The 23,364-nt window shown below is 47.7% G+C and overlaps 1 protein-coding gene across 6 annotated transcripts; it reads left to right on the top strand.

Annotated features, from left to right (window-relative positions):
* Positions 1–5,275: 5,275 nt before the first annotated feature.
* LOC122367706 (zinc finger matrin-type protein 5-like) lies at positions 5,276–7,041 on the top strand. 6 transcript variants are annotated; one of them, XM_043341093.1, is made up of 2 exons: positions 5,276–5,336; positions 6,118–7,041. In XM_043341093.1, the coding sequence occupies exon 2, from the start codon at positions 6,143–6,145 to the stop codon at positions 6,608–6,610; it is 468 nt and encodes a 155-aa protein (XP_043197028.1). In that variant the 5' UTR covers positions 5,276–5,336; positions 6,118–6,142; the 3' UTR covers positions 6,611–7,041. The 6 variants fall into 6 exon arrangements, with proteins under 6 accessions (XP_043197028.1, XP_043197012.1, XP_043196997.1 ...); XM_043341077.1 differs by having other exon boundaries at positions 5,313–5,370; XM_043341062.1 differs by having other exon boundaries at positions 5,315–5,332; positions 6,094–7,041.
* Positions 7,042–23,364: the final 16,323 nt, after the last annotated feature.

The raw sequence follows: 23,364 nt of genomic DNA, 5'->3' as shown, positions 1-23,364 counted from the left end.
CCCATCAAGATGGCTATCTCAACTCAATTCTAATGTTAAGGTGGGACAGTCCCTTTAACTGTCGCTGCTATGAGGTTTTCGGGGTGCTGATCACGAATATCATGGTCGTTTTGGTCACAGATGATGTCTGGATGCATTTAGGCCAGGTCGGGTCAGGTCAGGTCAACCAGTAGGGGTCCTGCCGGGTATTCGTAGTAGGTGTCGACCGCCTCTGACAGCTTCGTAACATGTTACGAAGGCACCAAAACTACTTCGTAAACGTCAAAATGGTTGCTAAATTCGAAAATCAGCTCCAAAACTAGCCTACAAACATGTAAAACTCGAAAAAGTGAACCGAGGTCATCAAAGGTCAATGACCTGACCTGACCTTCAGGTGACCTTGACGCCCACCCTAATGCACGGGAGCAACATTTTGACACATGTTTGAACGCTTGAAACTACGAAAAGCCTGCAAACGCGCGGCTAATGCGAGCCGACAATCGCGATTCCGGCCAAACATATGGTCTCGAAAAGTAGATCACAGGTCAAAGGTCATCTGGGTCCGGGTCATGATTTTTTTTTTTGGGTAGGTGTAAAACTGATTTACGCGAGGTTACTGAAAGTTTCGTCGCGATCGGTCGCTTTTTACGCGAATTATTTGCGAAAAACTGAGGAGGGGGGGTCCGTTCGACCCCCCCCGGTTTTGGTTGCGGTTTCGGTTGCTATAATTGATCATCTTTTGCCACTTGAGTAGGAAGCGGGTACGTTCCTCGTCCCGCATGGCCTTACCTACGGCAGGGAGCCTCTCCACGTTTCGATATGTTTTGCACCATGCCACTTGCCAGCGTCCGGTTCATTTGAAATAATGCACTTTATTCAATGGCTCGAGCCATCCTGTTGGCAATCGAACACATCACATCTTAAGAATGCATGTTCAGTTACATAACAATCCTTTTCAGCCATCCGCAGGCTAAATCTTTCATACAAATCAACTTCAAAAGTTACCCATTTAACATGGACCGTCTACAGGGACCGGGAACTTCTGACCACTTGCAGGTGGCGCCACTGCGCCCCCATGCGGGAACGATTCCGTGCCGGCCGCGGCGCGGCAGTCGCCCGTCTAGGCTACTATAGAGGTCAATTATCGGGGTTACATGAGCACAGTAAATACGTATTTAGCCGCTAATTCGAATTAGGAACGCATTACCGACTCATGTAGCCACCTGCTAGTACGAATCGGCGATCCGATCCGCGGTTACATGAGCAAAGCAAATACGTATCACGATCGGATTCACCGCTAATGCGAATCAGGAGCGTACTACCGACTCATGTATCCACCTGCTAATACGAATCGGCGGTCCGAACAAAATCCGCTGGGAAAGAGGCTTAGAAGCGAATAGGACCAAGATACGTATTACAGGAACTATTTCTTCGCAAAAAGAAACATTAAAATGCAAAATAATAGGTATTTTTTCATTTTCTTCTTTTGAAATAATATTTAAAAAATATGTCGGTATTTTGTCAAGTTTTCAACAATAAATATAGTGAAAACCAAATAGTAAATATCTACATAATTTCAGTTGAAACATTTTTCTGACAGCACTACAGACGAATCAAGAGAGGCAATTGCCCAATGAGTCAAAGCAAGACAACTTTATGTTCAACTTTTTTTTGTTAAGTTAATTGAGAATGTTTTTAGCAGATTAAATGCAAAAAAGACATAAGAAAATAAATTTTTAATTTAGTCACCTCTATTGCTACGGAAGTGCGCCACATTTGTATGCTATTCCGTTTGTAATGCGCATCGGGCCGAGAGCCAAACTAGATCCGTTTGACGTCACTGATACGAATTTGCTCATGTAGTCGGTGCACTGAATGCGTTCTTGGGGAGCTGATACGAATTAGCGTAGTGCGTATTTGGAACGGATCGCTCATGTAACCGAAACGTCCGAGGCACACGATTCGGGCCGTATTTCACAAGAACTATTCTTTGCTGACTGGAAGCGTCAAAATGCAAAATACTAAGCATTTTTTTTTATTGGCTGCCTCGTAGAAAATAGCAAAAAAATGTTGGTATTTTGGTTTAGTCTTTGCATGTGAAATAAAATGAATGAAATATTTTGATAGATAATTTTTTCTGACCACCCTGCTGTCGCTGCATGGCGAATCAGTGCCCACTGACTCAAAACAAGAAAACTTTGTTTTCATTTTTTGATTTCATGTTAATTCTAAATGTTTTTGAGCCTATCAAATGATATAAGTATTTAAAATTTAGCTCAGTCGTCCCGGTAAATGCCGCAACTGCGCCATGACTGTACGCTAATCCTATTCCGTTTGTGATGCGAATTACCGGCTTGCGAGGAGTCAGCCCGGGTGAGCCAAACAAGATCCGTTTGACGTAGATAAAACGAATTAGTCTCATGTAACCGGTGCCGTAGATCCGTTTGTGGGGAGCTGATGCGCATTAGCGTAGTGCGTATTTGGAACGGATCGCTCATGTAACCCCGGTAAATGCCAGCTTTTTTGTTACAATCGTGACGCAGCATTATTATTTTGTTTTTGTCAAGGCGGTCAAGGCTGTTACCGGGGTTACATGAGCGATCCGTTCCAAATACGCACTACGCTAATGCGCATCAGCTCCCCACAAACGGATCTACGGCACCGGTTACATGAGACTAATTCGTTTTATCTACGTCAAACGGATCTTGTTTGGCTCACCCGGGCTGACTCCTCGACGGCCGGTAATTCGCATCACAAACGGAATAGGATTAGCGTACAGTCATAGCGCAGTTGCGGCATTTACCGGGACGACTGAGCTAAATCTTAAATACTTATATCATTTGATAGGCTCAAAAACATTTAAAATTAACATGAAATCAAAAAATGAAAACAAAGTTTTCTTGTTTTAAAGGGACCCTCCCACCTTTAAAAAAGTTTATGAATTGGCATGAAAGTGATGTCGCTCGGTTCAGAAAGAGCGAAAACGAATATCTACCAAATTTCACCGAAAAATATTCACCGGTTTTCAAGATATTAGACTTTTACTTTTGTTTACTTTTTGGGATCTCCGCTGTTCCTAGCGACTTTATTTAAAAGTGCGGCATTTGTTGCGCGCAACGCAGCATATACCACCGCGTGCTACAAAACGTTTTAGTCAAACATTTAACGGACGTTCGAAAGCCTGATGACGTCATCAGATTTAAGTGCCTATACCAATACATTGTGGCACTTATTTGCACAGATGTCAAAATCAAACTCAAATTTCTTTGCGATGAAGTAATTGCTGGAGAAACGGTTTTCACGGCACTGATTTTCAAAGAACGTCCATCAAGATGGCTATCTCAACTCAAATCTAATGTTAAGGTGGGACAGTCCGTGGGCACTGATTCGCCATGCAGCGACAGCAGGGTGGTCAGAAAAAATTATCTATCAAAATATTTCATTCATTTTATTTCACATGCAAAGACTAAACCAAAATACCAACATTTTTTTGCTATTTTCTACGAGGCAGCCAATAAAAAAATTGTTAAGTATTTTGCATTTTGACGCTTCCAGTCAGCAAAGAATAGTTCTTGTGAAATACGGCCCGAATCGTGTGCCTCGGACGTTTCGGTTACATGAGCGATCCGTTCCAAATACGCACTAGGCTAATTCGCATCAGCTCCCCAAGAACGCATTCAGTGCACCGACTACATGAGCAAATTCGTATCAGTGACGTCAAACGGATCTAGTTTGGCTCTCGGCCCGATGCGCATTACAAACGGAATAGCATACAAATGTGGCGCACTTCCGTAGCAATAGAGGTGACTAAATTAAAAATTTATTATCTTATGTCTTTTTTGCATTTAATCTGCTCAAAACATTCTCAATTAACTTAACAAAAAAAAGTTGAACATAAAGTTGTCTTGCTTTGACTCATTGGGCAATTGCCTCTCTTGATTCGTCTGTAGTGCTGTCAGAAAAATGTTTCAACTGAAATTATGTGGATATTTACTATTTACATGAGTCGGTAGTACGCTCCTGATTCGCATTAGCGGTGAATCCGATCGTGATACGTATTTGCTTTGCTCATGTAACCGCGGATCGGATCGCCGATTCGTACTAGCAGGTGGCTACATGAGTCGGTAATGCGTTCCTAATTCGAATTAGCGGCTTAATACGTATTTACTGTGCTCATGTAACCCCGATATGTGTGTGTATGGGGTGAGCCCACAGGGGAGCAATGCCGCTTCAACCCTATTGGCCGTAGTGTCTAACGGTGGCGGCCATATTGCGCAGACCAGAAACCGGCTGCCGCCTGTGTTGAGGAATAGGGAATTCGGGACCTCGATTTACGTTTGCGGCCGCCGTATCCGTTACGTTCAAGTTACGTAGATACGGAACCCGGCATCTTACGCAGAATTGAGTGGGGAACACGATCGTATCTTCAGAATTCCTCAAATTCACTCGCCTGACCTACATTTGCCCCGGCCGAGGGGGTTGATTGAACCCACCTCGCTAATGCACCGCTAATTAAACTAGAATTAAGCGGTAAAGTGGTCGTATGCGGCAAAGTATAATGCAGAGTGACTGGTAGGAACCCGCTGTAAGGGTCTCAGGTCAACCGGTGACCTCTGAGGTCAGGTCAAGTGATCTAAGGCACGGGTTCGGTTTTTGGTAAATAACTTCGCCAAAAATGGCCGTAGAGCCGCAATCTTGGCATCATCGTGTTCAGCTAGCTCAGGCGCATCGAGTGATATACTTTTTGTTCGGGTCAGGTCAACTTAGGGTGTTGACCTCAGGTCAAGGTCAGGTCAGCACCCCCAGGTCACGAAGTTGGTCGAAAGAGGTCATGTCGCATATCATTCGATTCGGCAGGTCTTCCTGAGTCCATTGGTGGCTTTCCCAACTCGCTAGCTCAATTTGATCGGGAGTTATTGAAGAAAAATGGTGACCCTTGTGACGTCACAAATGACGTCACGCAAGGGCAACAATGCAAATATGAAGCATAGAACCTTGCAAAGAGTGCATGAAATCATGATTTTATATGCTTGAGATAGTTTCAGATCATTCTCGGCGCCAAAATAACAATTTTCATATTTCCCCATTTACTTATAAGGGTTTAACGTATTAGTTCCTTATAGCTGATGATTTTTTAGGATTTCATCTTGTTCTCCACTCAATTCTGCGTAAGATGCCGGGTTCCGTGTCCACATAGCTTGAGCGTAACGGATGCAGCGACCGCAAACGTAAATCGAGGTCCCGAATTCCCTATTCCCCAGCACAGGCGGCGGCCGCTTTCTGGTCTGCGCAACATGGCGGCACCGTTGGACACCATTTGGCGGCCGATGCGCATTCCACATTATAGAGTTCAGTGGGTGAGCCGGAAATTTATTGTTTTGATTAATTTGGGTAAAAATATGCATTGTAGCGGCTCCAGTGCATTTGCATGATTTTCATGTGCTCATTTTTTATCATATGATGCGCAATTTTGCCTTGTTTTTTGCGGGTAATGTCATAGCATAGGCTCTACTCTCTAGTTCTACATCAGGAGTTTTGCCATAAATGAAATTGCATTATATTGAAATCTTGAGTACCTATCATCTTACTATTCAGCATTTAATTTAATGAAATATTCAGTAAAGCAGTTTACTTTGAAATCCTCCCTTTGCACCAGCCTATGTTGAAGACGAATGTGCCGACAAAAGAAGGATGTCGACAGTTCCGAGAAAGAACATTGTAAAAATCTCACCTTCAAAAAATTTGACACAAAGGATGTTCTTGCTTGGAACTGTCGATGTGTCCTTTCCTTTCAATTTTCATGTTCTAATGACTTATTTTGCCAACTTATCCAGTTTTTAGGGGTGCTAAGAGAGGAAATAACTCTGTTTCCTATAGAAATATTAGTTTAACTCTGATAATTATTCCAGTTAACTTGCTTAGCAAAAATCTTAAGTGACTTCAGCTAAAAGTAACTGCTGCTGGTGGGTCTAAGATTGGTGAAACTGGCCCATGATTATAAATTTATACCTTTTTTTGCATTTTCTCCTTAACTTGCCTTTCTATTTTTTTGTGTTTGATGATGTTATATGTTACTTTCATGTCGGTGTGCTACCATTTCTCTTTGATACCTAGCCACTGTTCAACTCTCTGGCCCAGGACATCTGTCATATAGCCATACACCATGGTGAAGAAGTACCTGTGCGACTACTGCGGCACACGGTTCGCTTACTCGCCCGATACGTGGCGGCGGCACGTGCGGGGCGCGGCGCACATGGCCGCCCGTGCCGAGCACTACCGGCAGCTGGCGTCGGCCGGTGACCAGTGGCGCTCGGAGGTGGCGGGCCGGCGGCCCTGCTGGCGGCTCTCCACTCCGGCCGGCTGCCCGTTCGGCGACGACTGCCGCTTCTCGCACCTCTCGCCGGAGGAGCTGGAGCGGCTGCGCGCGGAGGCCGAGGCCGAGCAGCGGCCGCCGCCCAGTCTGGCCGACTGGCTGCGGCAGCGGCCGCGGCTGGCCGAGCAGGAGGTGACCGAGGGGCCGACGGTGCGGTGGCGGCCCCCGCCGGCCGTCCGTCAGATGGCGGGAGTGACGCCCTCCCTCCGTCCGCTGGAGGCGGCGGTGGCGCCGCACCTGATCGCTGAGTGGGGCTGAGAGCGAACCCGAACAGCTCCGCAACTACAAACTCTGTGAAATACGCCTCAGCTTGGACTGGGGATTGGGGAAGGCTGTGTTCGTGCGTATAAACTCGCTGCGTTATAGTGAAACTTTTTATTCATCATAAATTCGATCGTTAAATGATCGAGCATGAGTAATGATATGCCTCTCGTCGCTTCAAATATGGATAGGTACTGTGTATCAGAAAGACGAACAAACAATCCCGTGCATACGTTTTAAAGTGTAAATATATCATTCAAAACAGTAATTGTACGTGTTCAGGTCCACATTCCAGATTCTGCACATGCGGTATCGTCTCCTATCATCATTGTAATTCATTATGAAGTTACTGGCCTTCAACAGCGGAAGCCGGTGCGAAATGGACTTGCTTGCGAAGAGAATGGACGTCCAATAAACTGACTACCTGATCATGATAGTTTTGGTGTCTGCGGGATCTTTGTAAACTATTGCTTTCTAATAATGTACGTTTACAGCATGTTTTGTGAAACTGAAGCCCAACGTTGCTTTGCTTTGAGCAAAGTTCATAAGTGCTAATTCTTCACGTGTTCGACGACTTTTTTGGTGACATTGCCAGTGTACGAGGAGTGAGTGAGGACAGCAACTGTTCTGTTACGTTAATTTAGTTTGAATGTTTACACTGGACGGATCAGCAAAATTGTAACCTCAACCTATTGCAGTATTCGTGAGTAGCGTAAGACACGGTGGGTAGCAGTCAGTGGCGGTCAGCTTCGACGGCGCGGTGAAGTTGTGGACGCCATGACGTTACGGGGTGACCGGGCGGCTGAGTGAGGGAAGGGGATGGTTTACGGCCGGAGCGGTGACCGAGGAAGGGTTCCCGGGACATTGCTGCACTGCACATTATATGTTTGCAGTGTTTTCCTGTCTTGGCCACTGATTGGCAGTGGTCGGTTATTAGCAATTTGCAGATCATCCGCTGACTAGGTTAAGGTTATCTTTTTCGCTGGTTTGAGATGCTGAGGTGCAACTTTCCGAAGTGAATCACCTTTACCGGCAGATGACTCCACAAGTATGCGAACTAGTTTTAGAACGAATTCTGCCACCAGAATTTCCTCTGGTTGGCATAACATTCCCTTCCGGGGTAAAAAAAAACGCGACAAATGATTTTATAAGCGTACCTTGTACAGGTCTCGCGGGTTTTAGCGGTAGGTTTTGCACCTAGAAAATTTAGTGTACTTCAGGCTATATCTTCGTCGTCTCAAGCTGAAGATGCGATCGACTTGTTGGGTAGGTAACAAGCCGGCCATGATCGTGTAAAATGGCTTCATCGTAGATCGATTAGTTTCTGAGATATAACCGGAAATGTAAAAGTGCAAAACCTACTGCTTAATCTCGCGAGACCTGTACCTTCCTATCGCCAGTGTATTGCTGATCCCTGAAGCGTTGGGCATAAAAACTGCAGTTTGCATCTCTAGGCATGGCCGGAACAAGCTTGACTATTTCCAGCTTTGCCTCCCGGCGCGGGAGTCAGTCGGCGGCGGGCGCGCGCGCGAGAACGTCGCGCTGCGGTGGTCCCGCAACCGGCCCGAGCGCTGGCGGTGACCTTGTGTTGAGCTGAGCTGCACGGCACTGTGCGCTCGGTCGTTAAACGGTCGCCGGCGTGTATTGTGGGAGCGGCGGTTGTGAGAGCACCTGGGGCGACCGGCGCGGACCAGTGGTATGGAGCGCGAGGTGCGTCACCTGCTGCGCCTCAACTTTCAGCCGGCGCCGGCCTCCAGCGCCGACGGTCGGCCGGAGCCCGTCCACCTGCAGGTTCTCAACGAAGTGCACGGGCCGACGCTGCGGCGGCAGCTGAACAGACACCTGGCCGAGGTACCGGCGGCGGCCGGGGGCGAGGACTGCGCCCACTGCCACCCGGCCGGCCGGCTGCAGATCCGTTCTGCCACCATCTCGGGCAGCGTGGCCGACCGGGTGGGCTGGCTCTCCCTGCACGGTCACAGACTGCCTCTGCGCTCCGACAACGACTTTCTGCTGGAGCTGGACGTCAGCCGGTCGCCGCTGGCCACCGAGGCGGCCGCCGCCGAGGGCGAACCGTGTGTGGCGCCGAGCGCCGTGCTCGGTTACTACCGGGTGTTGCGGGGCCGCCGTCTGCGCTGCAGCCACCCGGGCCGTCGCGACCTGACCGCGGGTGCGGTACGCCGCGCTCTGACAGAGGCGGTGCGCCGTCACCGGCGTGGGGAAGGGCCTCCCACCGTCAACGGACCGGCCGTCACGTTTTGTGACACGCGGGGCGCTGTCGACTGCGTGCCGTGCGTGGCTGTGTGCGCCAGCGCTGCCGTGCCATGGCTAGCGGAGCTGCGAGCGCGGCCGCGACCTTCCGGCTGGCCCGAGGATCGGCTGCTGGCGCGCCTGGACAGGACACTGCTCCTGGTGCCCACTGGGCCGCACGCGGAGGACGACCGTCTGTGGCGGTTGTCGTTCTCCCGGCAGGAGGCGCAGCTGGTGCGGGGTCTTCCGCCGTCGGCACGCTACTGTCTGATGCTGCTGAAGGCGGTGAAAAAGGAGAGACGGGATCGGCTGGCCAACGTCTCTTCCTACTACCTGAAGACATGTGTGCTGTGGATGTGCCAACAGCGGCAGGAAACCGAGTGGCGAGACTCGCTGGCTGCGATGGATGCCGTGTTGGAGATGCTGCGGCAGGCTGTCGATGACAAGGTCTTGCCGTCCTTTTTCTGCAGTGAGATAAACGTGCTGCGGGATCCAACTGATGAGCGACTGGCGGACATACGGCGTGGGGTTTGCTACTTCCAGGAAGAAATGCTAAATCTGCTGCATGAGATGTTCACCTCGCTGAGGCCAGCTAAGCCAATCACACTTGAGTAGGTTCCGCGGTTCTTCTGGCATAATCATTTGTCCATATCACAATCTTATTTTGCTGGACATGGTTTAGTTCTTTTCACGATATTGCATGATATCTTTAAGTAATAATAAACGGAATAATTTGTTCCTTCAGCTTTGAATATGTGGAATTGTGGAGTCAGTGGTGACACTGAAGCAAACTATTTTTTGAAACGAATTTTAGCTAGGCTTGACCGGAACCATCGTTTTTACATCTATGACCGTCTCCGGACACGATTTTTTTTTTAAACACGAGTTATGCGAGACATCCCCAGTAAACATGCCGACGTCGGCCCGACGTCGGCCGACGTCGGGGTGACGTCGGCAACTCGGCATCGGCATGCCGACGTCGGCCCGACGTCGGTCCAACCTCGGCACGACGTCGGCTGGATGTCGGATATGCCCGCATGTTCCGACGTCCAGCCGAGGTCCAGCCGACGTCGGGCCGACGTCGGACCGAGATCAATTGCTGAAGTCCAGCCGACGTCGGGGCGACGTCGGACCGACATCGGCCGTTGTTTTGACCGTTAAAATATTATAAAATACATGTTTCATGTTTCATAAAGAGCTTCTGTATTCAAAATATCCTCAGGAAACTCAAATCTTCCTCCACGCCACCACCCCCTGATCCGGACTGGACGGGAAACTTTATCCCATTTGGGATTGCCCGTAAGCCGAGCTCGACCGTAGCCGGGTGCGGTGAGTGCTTGGGGGCTGCTCGGCCTATCCTTTGGTCAGGCTCAGCCCCGGCAACTCACCAGGGCCGGGCCCAGTTCATATAGAAAGGCCAGTCGGCAAGTGTCACTTTGCCAAAGTGCCACTTATCAAAGGGACACTTTGGGAAACGTTGGTGCAGGTGTGTAAGAGTGGCTATATGAATCCATTGTGGGGTCGCCCTTTCCAAGAAGTGTCAGGTAGTGGTAACAGCAATGGGACCAGGGACTCTATATTAACTGGACCCAGGGTGTTCGCCAAGAAGACCAATGTCTCCATCCTATGATCCTTCCGGCTCTGAAATGGTCTTGTCAGACCGAAAGGGCATAAGACAACAAAACAAACACCCTTCGTTAGCTGGCTGCGTGGTGTAGTGGTTAGCGCACTAACCTCGCATTCGCATGACATGGGGTTCGAATCCCATCGCCGAGTGATGCTTTTGGCGTGTTGTCCCAGTAAACATGCCGACGTCGGCGACTGGGGGGCTCGAATCCCGCCGCCGGTTGATATTTTTGGCGCGTTGTCCCAATAAACATGCCGACGTCGGCCCCGTCGGTCCAACGACAAACGATCTCGTCAACCTCGGCAAACGATCTCGGCCCGACGTCGGCTCGACGTCGGCTGGACTTCGGCTGGACGTCGGAACATGCGGGCATATCCGACGTCCAGCCGATGTCGGGCCGAGGTTGAACCGACGTTGGGCCGACGTGGGCATGTTTACTGGGTCTGGCTTGATTGTAACATGTGCTCGCCTTGTGTGATGGAAGTCTTGTGAGGATCGCTGGCTGCCACGTATCGCCCGAATGGGTTGCATCTCCTAGAGTTATCCGCGGCTGACTCCAGTAGTGGCGGAACACCTTCAATGAGGGAGGGGGGGGGGGGGTGCACTGCCGACTTTTGGTCCCATTTATCTTATTTTGCTGGACATGGTTTAGTTCTTTTCACGATATTGCATGATATCTTTAAGTAATAATAAACGGAATAATTTGTTCCTTCAGCTTTGAATATGTGGAGTCAGTGGTGACACTGAAGCAAACTATTTTTTGAAACGAATTTTAGCTAGGCTTGACCGGAACCATCGTTTTTACATCTATGACCGTCTCCGGACACGATTTTTTTTTTTAAACACGAGTTATGCGAGACATCTGGCTTGATTGTAACATGTGCTCGCCTTGTGTGATGGAAGTCTTGTGAGGATCGCTGGCTGCCACGTATCGCCCGAATGGGTTGCATCTCCTAGAGTTATCCGCGGCTGACTCCAGTGGCGGAACACCTTCAATGAGGGAGGGGGGGGGGGGTGCACTGCCGACTTTTCATGGTGTGTCGTTTCGGGAACTAGCGAATGAAGTTTAGTACCGCCGTTCACCGGTGGATGGCGCTAGCTGGTAGTTTCGGCGAAAACTCCGTCTGAGATGTTTGAAGGCTTCCCTTAATCCCTTGTTCAAACATGGACCACGTCAGCCCCGGCAGAGGTATTTGTCCAGTATACACCGCACCTGAGGACGGGTCAGCTGAGGGAGGGGAGTCACTATTGTGGCCTGAGGAATGCCGCGCCGGTCGGGGGACGGGGTCGGGAGGAGGGGGAGGGAGGCAGCGCCGTTCTTGCGGTGACGGGCTGGCTTGTCGCCTCAGCCTGGCATACGCTCAGTCGGCGAGGCGCTGCGCATGACCCGGGAGCAGCTGAGAGTCCATATAGACAATTGGCTCGTTTGTAAGCACGAGCGCTTGGAATGTTGCTGGTGCAGAATTTTAGCATAGGGACGATGTTTTTTGTGCCAAATTTTGTGTAGGTAGGTACATGTAGGGAATTTATAGAAATTTATTGTGACAAAGTTTCCCAAAAAATGGGTCCAATTTTTTTTAAGATATCGAGGTTTTAGTGACGTCATGATTTGAGTTTTCGAAAAAACGACACATGTTTAAAAAAGCATGGGTACCTATAAAATCACAGAATAGACAATAGACATACAGACATGCCGTAAACGTCATTGGACTGCCAATACATACCATGAACAATCAAATTGCCATCTTCGATTTTTGATTACCAATCGTTCTACGGTTTCCAAAATCTCGAATGGAATCTTGGCAATTTATTGTGACTACCTACTTCACGACCATGATGAATGCATTTCATAACCCACACCCCGCTGGGGGTCCTGGAATTACACGCCCTGCTGGTGGGCGGGGTGTTTGAACACCCCCCTTTTAGCTCGGCTCCTGGGCCATGTAGCGATACGGGGAAAGCGACCTTCGAAAAAGCGTAAGGAATAATGGCGAAATTTATACTTAGGTCACTTTTTCGGTCAGGTCAAAGGTCAGGTCACCAGAGGTGTTTTGGACCCATGCTACTGAAAGCCCAATTTCATGTGTTTGATCTGACCTTGACCCGACCTGTGACCTTGAAATTCAACTTTCAGGTGCTCATCGTAAGTGTCTCGTCAAGTTCTCTCGTTTGCCTTCTCGTCCGTTTTGCTGCGTCTATTGGTTCTTGAGTCGGGTAGCTCTATTGGTTCCCGAGTTGTGCGCCGCTTTTTGAAGAAAAAAATGTTGAAATAATCGGCCCAGCCGTTCTCGAGATCTGGAAGCGCCCCCTGAACGTGCGCACGTGCACTGCACGTCGTGCGGTAGCACCTTAACCGCAACACATGGGAATGCATAGCCTGGTGGCTGCCTACCTGTATGCCAAGTTTCAGCGAAATCGCCCCAGTAATTACCGAGCTATTGAAATGGGAACAAATTTGGCACCTCTTCTTTTTGTATTTTGCACGTGCAGTGGGGGTCACTCACATAGATCAAGAGTCTCCGACCTTTGGTAGAAGGGATGCAGCTACCCTACAAAAATTACCGCAAGACAATCGCTCAAGCGGCTGCTGAGATACGAGCCTTTCAAAATCACTACTTTTGCAAAACAGCTTGAACACCCTTGACTTTTCACGTGGCACGTGCCACGACGGTCACTGAGATGTATCAAAAGTAGTCAATTACGGGGTAGAAGGGATGGGGCTACCCAGCAAAAAAGACCGCAGGCCAATCGGTCTAGCGGTAGCTGAGATATAAGCCTCTCAAAAGTCTTACAGGCCGGGCCGGGCCGGGCCGGGCCGCTCATACTGATATATTTCCGTTATATTGCAAAGACTCGCTTCGCTCGCTGCGCTCGCTCGCTCGTAACTACTAAGTAAATGTTCAAACGGATGCTAGGAACATGTTAAACTCGAAAAAGTGAATCAAGGTCCTCCAAGATCAATGACCCTGACCTGACCTTTACGTGACCTTGGCACCCACCGTAATGCATGCCGCATGGGACGAACATCATTTGACATGTTTGGACGTTTACAACACAAAAAAAGACTGGAAACGCGCGGATAACGTGATCTGACATACGCTGAATCGCGATTTCGGTCAAACATGGTCTCGAGAAAAAGGCCAGGGGTCAAAGGTCATTTGGGTCAAGTTCATGAAAGAAAGAGAGTATGTGTAAAATTGATCAACTCTGGGGTACTGAAAGTTTCGTCGCGATCGTCTGCTTTTTGAGCGAGATTATTCGCGAAAAACCGAGGGGGCGGGACGCGGGTCCATCCAACTACCCCTACACATGCGAGGGTTAAAATACTAAAATAAAGTCATGATATGAACCTATTTGCTGTTAAAGAGATTTTTGTACATTTAGTCCATATAACAGTGTTCGCACGGGCCGCAAAATCCCAGTCTAGCCCGACCCAGGCCCATGGGTTGACAGCCCGGCCCAGCGCGAACCCATGCACAGTAAAATTGTTGAAGCCCAGCCCGGTCTAGCCCGTCCAGCCCGGACCAGCCCGTCAAAAATGAATGGATCATGGACACCAAACAGGCATTACATATGTCACCCATAGGCACAAAGAAACCATCTTTTGGGAGCAGCATGCACAATGCACATTGCACATATATGCTTTCATTCGTTTTTTTTTTTAGTATTGCACAGTAATAAGCTAGTTTTTGTTTTTAGCTCAGTCGCGAACCTCTGAGTCCACTTTACAGTCCTTGTCCCAGCCCATCCACACTCACCACAGCCCATCGATTATTTATATTTGAGGGCCCAGCCCAGCCCGTGACCCAGCCCAGCCCATGACCCATTGGCTGGCCCGGCCCATGGCGAACACTGCCATATAAGTCCACTCGCCAGAAAGCCCGTCGTGAAAACGGCTATTTTTCGGCAGACTGGCTTCCGCTTCGGGTATAACTTTGAGCCATTCAGTTAGCGATGTCGATTCTGCTCCGGAGTCGGAGTTAGTAAGATTTTGGTGACTCTGGGTTCAACTCCGATTCTACTGTCCTGGCTCAGACCCATTCTAATCTTGCTCCACCCCATCATTCAGATCGCAAATTCGCCAAATTCTAAGATCGATGGAGATCCTATATCGATAAAAACGCGCATCGATCTAATGCGAAAAGGCTCCAGACCGGTCACATGCATGGAAGAGATTATATTATGGAGCAACCTATGTTTTTGGCGGCGTTTCAAGCTAACAGGCCGGTTACCTTAGTGTTCGTGCAAGCATCGTTCAAGTATCTCTAGGGGACGACGAGAATTGTTGACGACACGTGCGAAACGTCAGAAATTAGTGAAAAGCCTGTGTGAATGCCACTGTCACTTATTTTCCTTCTCAGTAGCAGTAACCTTGGCAGTAACAGCGGGAGGTCTGGGAGAGGGTCAAAGCGTCCAACCCTTCCGGCGCCCGTGCCTTCGCTATCGCTTTCAGGAACACGCGCGCGGCCGCTATTGTGCGCCCGTCAAACCCAGCCCGCCCTTTGACAGCGGGCGGGTCATCAGCGGTCCGCCCGCGTCCCTTCCTGTGACGTCACTACGGTCCTGGAACGCAAGCGAAGCGTAGCTCAGCGGTGCATTGTTGTCATTGTTGTGGGTACATAGGCATTAAAAACAATCAGCTCGGCTAGCATCATGTCTCTCTCGTCCAATAGTGTAGAATGGTGTGTAATTTGACCTCCAAAGATGAACATTTTTTAAAGGGACCCTCCCAGTTCCCACCTTCAAAAAAGTTAATGAATTGGCATAAAAGTGATGTCGCTCAGTTCAGAAAGAGCAAAAACGAATATCTACCAAATTTCATCGAAAAATATTCACCGGTTTTCAAGATATTAGACTTTTACTTTTGTTTACTTTTTGGGATCTCCACTGTTCCTAGCGACTTTATTTGAAAGTGCGGCATTTGTTGCGCGTAAAGCAGCATATACCACCGCGTGCTATAAAACGTTTTAGTCAAACATTTAAAAGTCGTTAGATATCTGCGATGACGTCACACATTCAGAGGGGTATTCCTATGCATTAGCCCCTCTGAATCAAAATGCTGCAATTTTGAAATTCAATATTTCCGATTTAAGGCATTTCTCGATGTTGTGAGTGCCGAAACCGGTAATTGTGAGCCAGGGACCCCATTTTGGCTATCTCAACTCAAATCTAATGTTAAGGTGGGAGGGTCCCTTTAACCCTATTCCTGGCGGGGGGGGGGCCTCAGGAGCCCCCCCCCCCCTGAGGTTTTTTGGTTATTTCTCCCAAACGCGTTGAGCTAGGAAGCTCAAATTTTCTGACTTTTCCTAAAAGGCTTCTACGCAACATGTCTGAAAATTTTGAGTTGATCTGACCTCAGGTCAGGTCACCAGAGGCGGTTTGGTGACCCTACCTCAGAAAAGTTTGCAATCACGCCAGAGCTAGAGTTTTTGACCGATCAATTTCTTCTCTTCAGGCTTTAGTTAGGGTACCAGTATGTGCAATTTGTATATCTCGGAATTTTGATATCGGTGACCTAAGGTCAGGTCAGTTTCGCGACCTCCCCATTATAAGTCAATGGGGGAAAAATCAACTCCCTGTTTTTACCACTAAAACGGGTCGGAATGGCCCCATATACCATACATGACTTCATATACGATCAACCTTCACTACCTTGAGGTCTGTTTTGCTGTTGGGCAGCTGTGAGGTCATGTGACGTCATCAAAGGTCACCAAAGGTTTTTGGCCAATAACTCCGTACAGGAACAAGATACAGACGCGTGGATGGTCTCATTGTGTTCAGCTCGTCAAGACGCATCGAATGATATACATGATGACCTCGAGGTCACGTGACCTGAGGTCAACCTTTGACCTTGACCTTTCGAGGTCAACATATATGTCATTCGATGCGGATTGACGAGAGGATCATGATGATGCCCTTAGTTTGTTCCTATCTTGACTAATTCGAAAGTTATTCGAGAAAAACTCTCTCCATATCTAGCGCCGCCATTTTGACTTTTTCGACCCCTGTGACGTCATCTTTGACCTGACCTGAAAATGACCTTAGTAAAAATTGTAGACCTTGTCCATGCGTATCCGATGCCGTTTATCGCTTGTCGCTATCTTGCTTCGTTCTCGAGATCTCAGGGAGGGCCGAATCGGCCCCCCCGCCAGTTTCTTGTCCCGCCGGAGCCCGCCAGGAATAGAGTTAAGGTCTAGCTCATGACCTGACCGGTAAAACTCATGTGGCATCCCAATCGATTGCCTATTGTAAAACTGAACGCATTGCAGCTGTTTTTACTGCCTTTCCACGTCTCATTCACATGTCAATTGTCCAAAAGTGCTTTTTCGACTGCTTAACCCTCGCCGGACGCACTGGCGGATCCAGACTTGCGTTTTGGGGGGGGGCCAATTCCTGCAAGTAACCAAACCTAGGGTACCCCCAAATCCTGTTTTCTCATCGGATTTAGGCCACTTATTTTTTCGTCACAGCCCTGAAACGATATTTTTTTAAACTAAAAATAAAAAAATATAGAAATGGTAGCCCACCCAACCCGAGCCTAAATATTACTTTGAAAACACTTCAAATTGCTTTTGTCGACCAATTAGCCCGCTCCGGGTCGGTGCGTGGCGCAGCCTTCGCGGGCTGGGAGGTGTCGGTTGGACCCCCTGCCGTTCGGCCCCTGATTAAGCTAGAGCTCGCGGAAAAAAACAGGCGTGTTGCCCGTGAGTGACGAGACGAAGCCGATGATACCCGATTTTAAGGTCCTTGGTCATTGATTGACCTTCCAGGGCGGTGTTTCACGGTCGTGCTGACAGCCGCTGACAGCGCATTCCGCGAGCTAAGGTCAGCCTTCGGTAGTGTTGTGGGTATAGGCTTGTTGATGTCTCCATTGAAACCAAAAGTGCCATCAGCGCTGGCAGCGGCTGGCAGCGTGCCGTGAAACACCGCCCAGGTCAGGTCACAGACCCAAAAGACGGAAAAATCAGGACCTGTCAGAACCTCCTAAAGTAAGGCTGTAATACGTTTTTTTTGTGCTGATCACAAATTTCATGTTAGTTTGGATCATAGATAATGTCTTCATGCGTTTAGACCATGTCAGGGCAGGTCAGGTCAGATCAACCAGTAGGAGTACTTATGGGCGTCCGTATAGCAGGTGTCCACTACCACTGGCAGCTACGTAACATGATATGAAGGCATCAAAACTACTTCGTAAATGTTCAAATGGCTGCAAAATGCTAAATTCAAAATCAGCTAAACGAAACTATCCTAGAAACATGTTAAACTCGGAAAAGTGCACCAAGGTCATCAAAGGTCAATGACCTGACTTGACCGTAAGGTGACATTGGCATCCGCCCTAATGCGTGGGAGCAACATCATATCACATGTTTGAGCGTTTTAAACCACGAAAAGACTATGAAAGCGCGGATAATGTGAGCCGACATACGCCGAATCGCTATTCCGGCCAAACATGGCCTCCAACATGGCCAAACATATGGTGCGTTCGGAGAGGCACATTCCACGTGGAATCCGTTGAATATTCCATGCGCGCGGAATATTTCCGAAGATTAGCCGTTCAGAGAGATACGCCTCCGAACGCGGCACGGGGAATATTCCCGGGGACGGTGAATATTCCATGCTCTCCGAACGCACGTATAGTCTCGAGAAATAGGCCACAAGTCAAAGTTCACTTGGGTCAGGGTCATGAAATTTTCAGACTTTGTCACCATGAGGGTACTAAAGTTTCGTCGCGATCGGCTTCATGATACCTTACACGATAACTTCACACGTCGATCGAGAGTTAAAGCATGGATGAAGGAGAACCAGGGGATGAAGGTTCTTTCATCCATGGTTAAAGTGTGCAATAAGAACTTCTTGGGTGAAGACAAGACCAACACTTTTATCAAGCTCACAGATTTTTAATGATACGGTATTTTCTCTCTACCTACTACGCCCTTCTCACATTCATTTTTTTTAAGTGTTTTTGGGGACAAAAAATATATGTTGTTCCCCTTTCAGGCTTGGGGGCATGACCCCGTGGCCCCCCTGGATCCGCTAGGCCGAAACTAACTAGGTCGTTTTCAAACGGTCTGATATTTCAGGTCATAGTTTGCAAACGGCCGGTATTTTCAGGTAGTTTCATATGGCCTGACTGGGCCAGGCCGTTTGCAAACGGACCGAATTTTCATACGGCCTGTAACATATATTCAGATTTCGACATCTGTCGTAGCATCAAATGCTGATGTGGCGCACTCAAAAGCCGGAATTGGTCCTTGGATGCCGTAAGGACCCTTTTAAGAAATAAGTGACCCGACTGACCCTTAGAGATTGGCCTGAGCTGTGACCGAAATAAGTCTTTTACCGTTTCGCAGGAAGGGACAAAAAGGTCCCTCATATGCTTCTTGTACAATTACGAAACAAAACAAGTTTTTTTTCAACGAAAACTCAGTGAGTTTTCCTAAAAAATTTATTGCGCATATTCCGTGAATAAAAAGTTGCCGGGTCATGTCAGGTCAGGCTGCCACAGCAAGTTTGTTAACTTGACAGCTCAATCGATATTTATGCAATAAGGGGTTCCGGACAAAAAGTCAAATGATAAAAGGTAAAAGGATGATAAGTCAACAGACATTACGTCAAAAGCAAGAAGTCAAAAATCTTAAAAGTCAACAGGTAAAAGGTCAACAAAGAGGAAAGTCAAAAGGCAAAAAGTCAAAAAGGATAAAACGTCAAAAGATAAAAAGTGAAATTGCCAAAAAGTCAGTGAACAAAAAGTCAACTAGCATAGAAGTCAACAGACAAAAAGTCAAATGGACATAAGGTCAAAAGACAAAAAGTAAAAACGGCAAAAAGTCAAATTGCCAAAAAGTAAAAAGGACAAAAGTCGAAAGACAAAAGGTAAACAGGACATAAAGTCAAAATCCAAAAAACCAAAAGGACAAAAAGTCAAAAAACAACAAGTCAATCGGGCATGAAGTCAAAATAAAAAGTCAAAAGGTCAAAAAGTCAAAAAGACATATAGTCAAAGTCCAAAAAGTCAAAAGGACAAAAAATCAAAGGGACAAAAAGTCAAAAGGACAAAAAGTGAAGAGGACAAAAGGTCAAAAGACGAAAAGTCAACAGGACATAAAGTCAAATTACGAAAAATCCAAAGGAAAAAATCCAAAATCCAAAAACTGAAAAGGACAAGTCAAAGAGACAAAGTCAATGACCCCTGGATCATCAGTCATTACATACATGAGATAACATTTACAAACAGCTGTACACAATTAAGCAGGATGCTGCACAATGTATAACCTGCATCATTGGACATTGAAGCGAGACTGCCCCCATTGCGCGACTGATGGGGATTCCCATGGCCCGCAACCGCGACTCAGCTGGTCACACGGGCATGCTTGGCTGAAATCTGACACACAACCGTTGACACTTACGTGCTAGGTGGGAGCTCGCTCGCATGGTAAGGTTGTCATGAGGCGGCGTTACATGATCCTTCGAGACAACTGGCTGTCCCAGGCGCAGTTTACTGGAATTATTTCAACAAATATAGTAACCCGGAATGTAATCGATACGAAAAGTTCGCTTGTTCAAATTTCCTATATTGTGTAGGGGGACGTTTCTCATCAATTGATTTCGTCACGGGCTCTATAAGCGATTTCACACTTTTATTATAGTTCAAGCGTATTGTATGGTACAATTGGTACAATAGTAAAGCGCGTCGTTTCTTTAAGATAGGTGGAAGTTGGAACGAGAGGCAATTGTGTGATTGTTGGATTGTTCTGCCTTGAAAGGAACGCTCATATCAGTATCAACATACAACAACCTGTTAATATTCACGGACTGCATACAATTAAGGTGACCAATTTTCATCGAAAGTTACTGACTTTCGAGGTGGGAGCCCAATTTTCATCGAAATGTATAGGTCAATTAAGTTATCGAGATGCGATTGCTAAAAACACAATTTTTTTAGGACCTCGGAGCTGTGACGTCCAAAGAGAGGTGACAAGTATAGCGCATTGTGGCCACCAGTTACTGTCCCTCTCCTTCATCTTCGCCTCCGCCCTACGTCTCCTTATCGGAACTGCCCCCCCCCCCCCCCCGCCACCAGCAGGCACAGTACGCTAACTTTATATAGATAAGTTCACATTCCCAATATACTTTTTAAAGCAAAGTAAAAATAGGTAGGAGCGTTCTTATCGGTAGTGTCGGGGCACGCACGGGGACGCGCCGAGACGCGCTATGCGGTGCAGCCGGCGCCCAGCGGGCGGCGGCCGGGGATCAGGTGGCCCGGCGCGGGTCAGTCGCCGACCGGAGACGCGGGCTGCGGCGTACTTGTACCGACTTAGTTAACGACTGCTGTTAAAGACTACTTTTTGCTGTTGACTACATTTTGCGCATCAACTTTTCGCCCACCTATGAACTATTTGCTTGAACTTGACTTTTTGTGTGTTAACTTTTAGCGTGTTGACTTTTAAGCATGTTGACTTTTAGCCTGTTGACTTTTAGCATGTTGACCTTTCGCGTGTTGACTTTTAGCGGGTTGACTTTTAGGCGTGTTGACTTTTAGCGTCTTGACTTTTTGCGTGTTGACTTTTTGCGCGTTGACATTTTGCGTGTTGACTTTATGCGTGTTGACTTTTAGCGTGTTGACTTTTAGCGCGTTGACTTTTTGACATGTCGGCTTTTTGTCTCTTCGACATTAGGGGAAAGTGGGGTAAGACGGGCACCTTAACTTTGGAGCCATTTTTCGGCCGGTTAGAAACATCATAGAAACGGGAAACTGAGTGAAAACCTTTTACAGACATTTTACTTCCATTTGCCAGAAGATGAGACTTAGACCTGACTCAACAAATAAACTGCAGCTATTTTTGCAAAACCTTGCAAAAACCCATCTTACCCCACTCCATGGGGTAAGACGGTCACATGGGTAGGGCAAGACGGCCAGCTTCTTTCACCGACCAGCACAGCTCGCAGCAAATGCCCGAGATTAGCCGCATTGATACAGTCGCTCGTTGGTCTCAAGTGCTTCGGAAATGGCAGTATACGAGATTCGTGCAGAAGGCGTATACTCGTATATAGGCCCTAGTTCAGAAGCCATGTAGAGCCGTTTTTCACATTCATTATTCGAGAATAAACTGTGCCGAAGGAATATTGCTAACATGTCTGTGAGTATCGGAATCGAACATATTCTTATCAGAAATGCTTCTTTTTTCCTACAGCAACAAAAATATTTTTACCATTACAGACCCATCGGATTCATAGTTGCCCGTCTTACCCCAAACTCAATGTCAGAAGTTCAGCACGATTTTTCTCTGTGGACAATTTGATGCAGACAAAGCAAATCCGCGGTGAATGAACACTGGAGGCATATGAGTGTGCCACAAGTGATTGCCAGTTTTTAACTCTATAGTGCTGCACACAAAAGCTTGCACAATACATTATGAATGTTTTCAATGAAATGAGTGTTTTAAAGAAATCAAAATAAAAGATTATTGACCGAACACAAATTCACCAGACTTCAATGGCGGTGTGTAGTGGGAAAGGCTATTCTGGTCCTAATTTTTCTCGCTCGTAGCGCTATTGGTTTGGTCTGCAGAGGGGGTGCCCGTCTTACCTACCTTGACCGTCTTACCCCACTTTCCCCTATGTCTTTTGACTTCTTGCGTGTTGACTTTTAGCTTGTTGACTTCTGGCGTGTTGACTTTTTGGCAGGTTGACTTTTTGTTCATTTGACATTTTGTCCTTTGACTTCTTGCGATGTTGACTTTCTGTCTGTTGACTTTATGTCCTTTGACTTTTTATCCGTTTACTTTTAACGTTTTGACTTTTCATCCGGGAATCTGCAATAAGACCTTCTCGGGTGACGATAAGACATGACGACACTTTATGAAGGAAGCTAGTAAACCCGGTAGTTTCTCCATAGGCGCGGGAACCGGGGGGAGGGGGCAGTGGTGGCAGCTTGCCCCCCCCCCCCCAACTCTGGGGCCGTGCGGGCGGTGCCCCCACAACTTTCAGACAGAATACCGCTCCTTTTTGCAAATGTTTTCTTTTTTTTGTTGAAAAAGCCAAGGGATGAAAAATAAGTGGCCTAAAACCGGCGACAAAACTATATTTGGGGGATCCTAGGTTGATCTCTATCATGGTGTGACCTCCCCCCCCCCGTCTAAAAGTAGTTCCCGCGCCCCTGGGTTTCTCTACGCTATTGAATCACGCTGCTGATTCTAGTAAGTATCTACTGCACAACCTTCTCACATTAATTTTTCTTCGAGCGTTTTGGGGGGCCAAAAGATTGTTGGCCCCCTCTTTCAGGCTTTTTGGGCCCATGGCCCCGGTGGCCCCCTTGAATCCGCCAGCGGGGGCGGTGCCCCCACAACTTTCAAACGGAATACCGTCCTTTTTTGCAATTGTTTTCTTTTTTTGTTGTTGAAAAAGCCAAGGGATGAAAAATAAGTGGCCTAAAACCGGCGACAAAACTATATTTGGGGGATCCTAGGTTGATCTCTATCATGGTGTGACCTCCTCCCCCCCCCCGTCTAAAAGTAGTTCCCGCGCCCCTGGGTTTCTCTACGCTATTGAATCACGCTGCTGATTCTAGTAAGTATCTACTACACAACCTTCTCACATTAATTTTTCTTCAAGCGTTTTGGGGGGCCAAAAGATATGTTGGCCCCCTCTTTCAGGCTTTTGGGGGGCCATGGCCCCGGTGGCCCCCCTGGATCCGCCAGTGGGGGCGGTGCCCGCCCCCCACAACTTTCAGACGGAATACCGTCCTTTTTTGCAACTGTTTCTTTTTTTTGTTGAAAAAGCCAAGGGATGAAAAATAAGTGGCCTAAAACCGGTGAGAAAACTAGATTTGGGGGGACCCTAGGTTGATCTCTATTATGGTGTGCTCCCCCAGTCTGAA

This window comes from Amphibalanus amphitrite, unplaced genomic scaffold (genome assembly GCF_019059575.1).
Source record: "Amphibalanus amphitrite isolate SeventyFive unplaced genomic scaffold, NRLGWU_Aamphi_draft 000031F_arrow, whole genome shotgun sequence".
Classification (NCBI taxonomy): Eukaryota; Metazoa; Arthropoda; class Thecostraca; order Balanomorpha; family Balanidae; genus Amphibalanus; species Amphibalanus amphitrite.
Note: the sequence above shows the minus strand (reverse complement) of the source record. Positions and strands in the feature narration are given on the sequence as shown.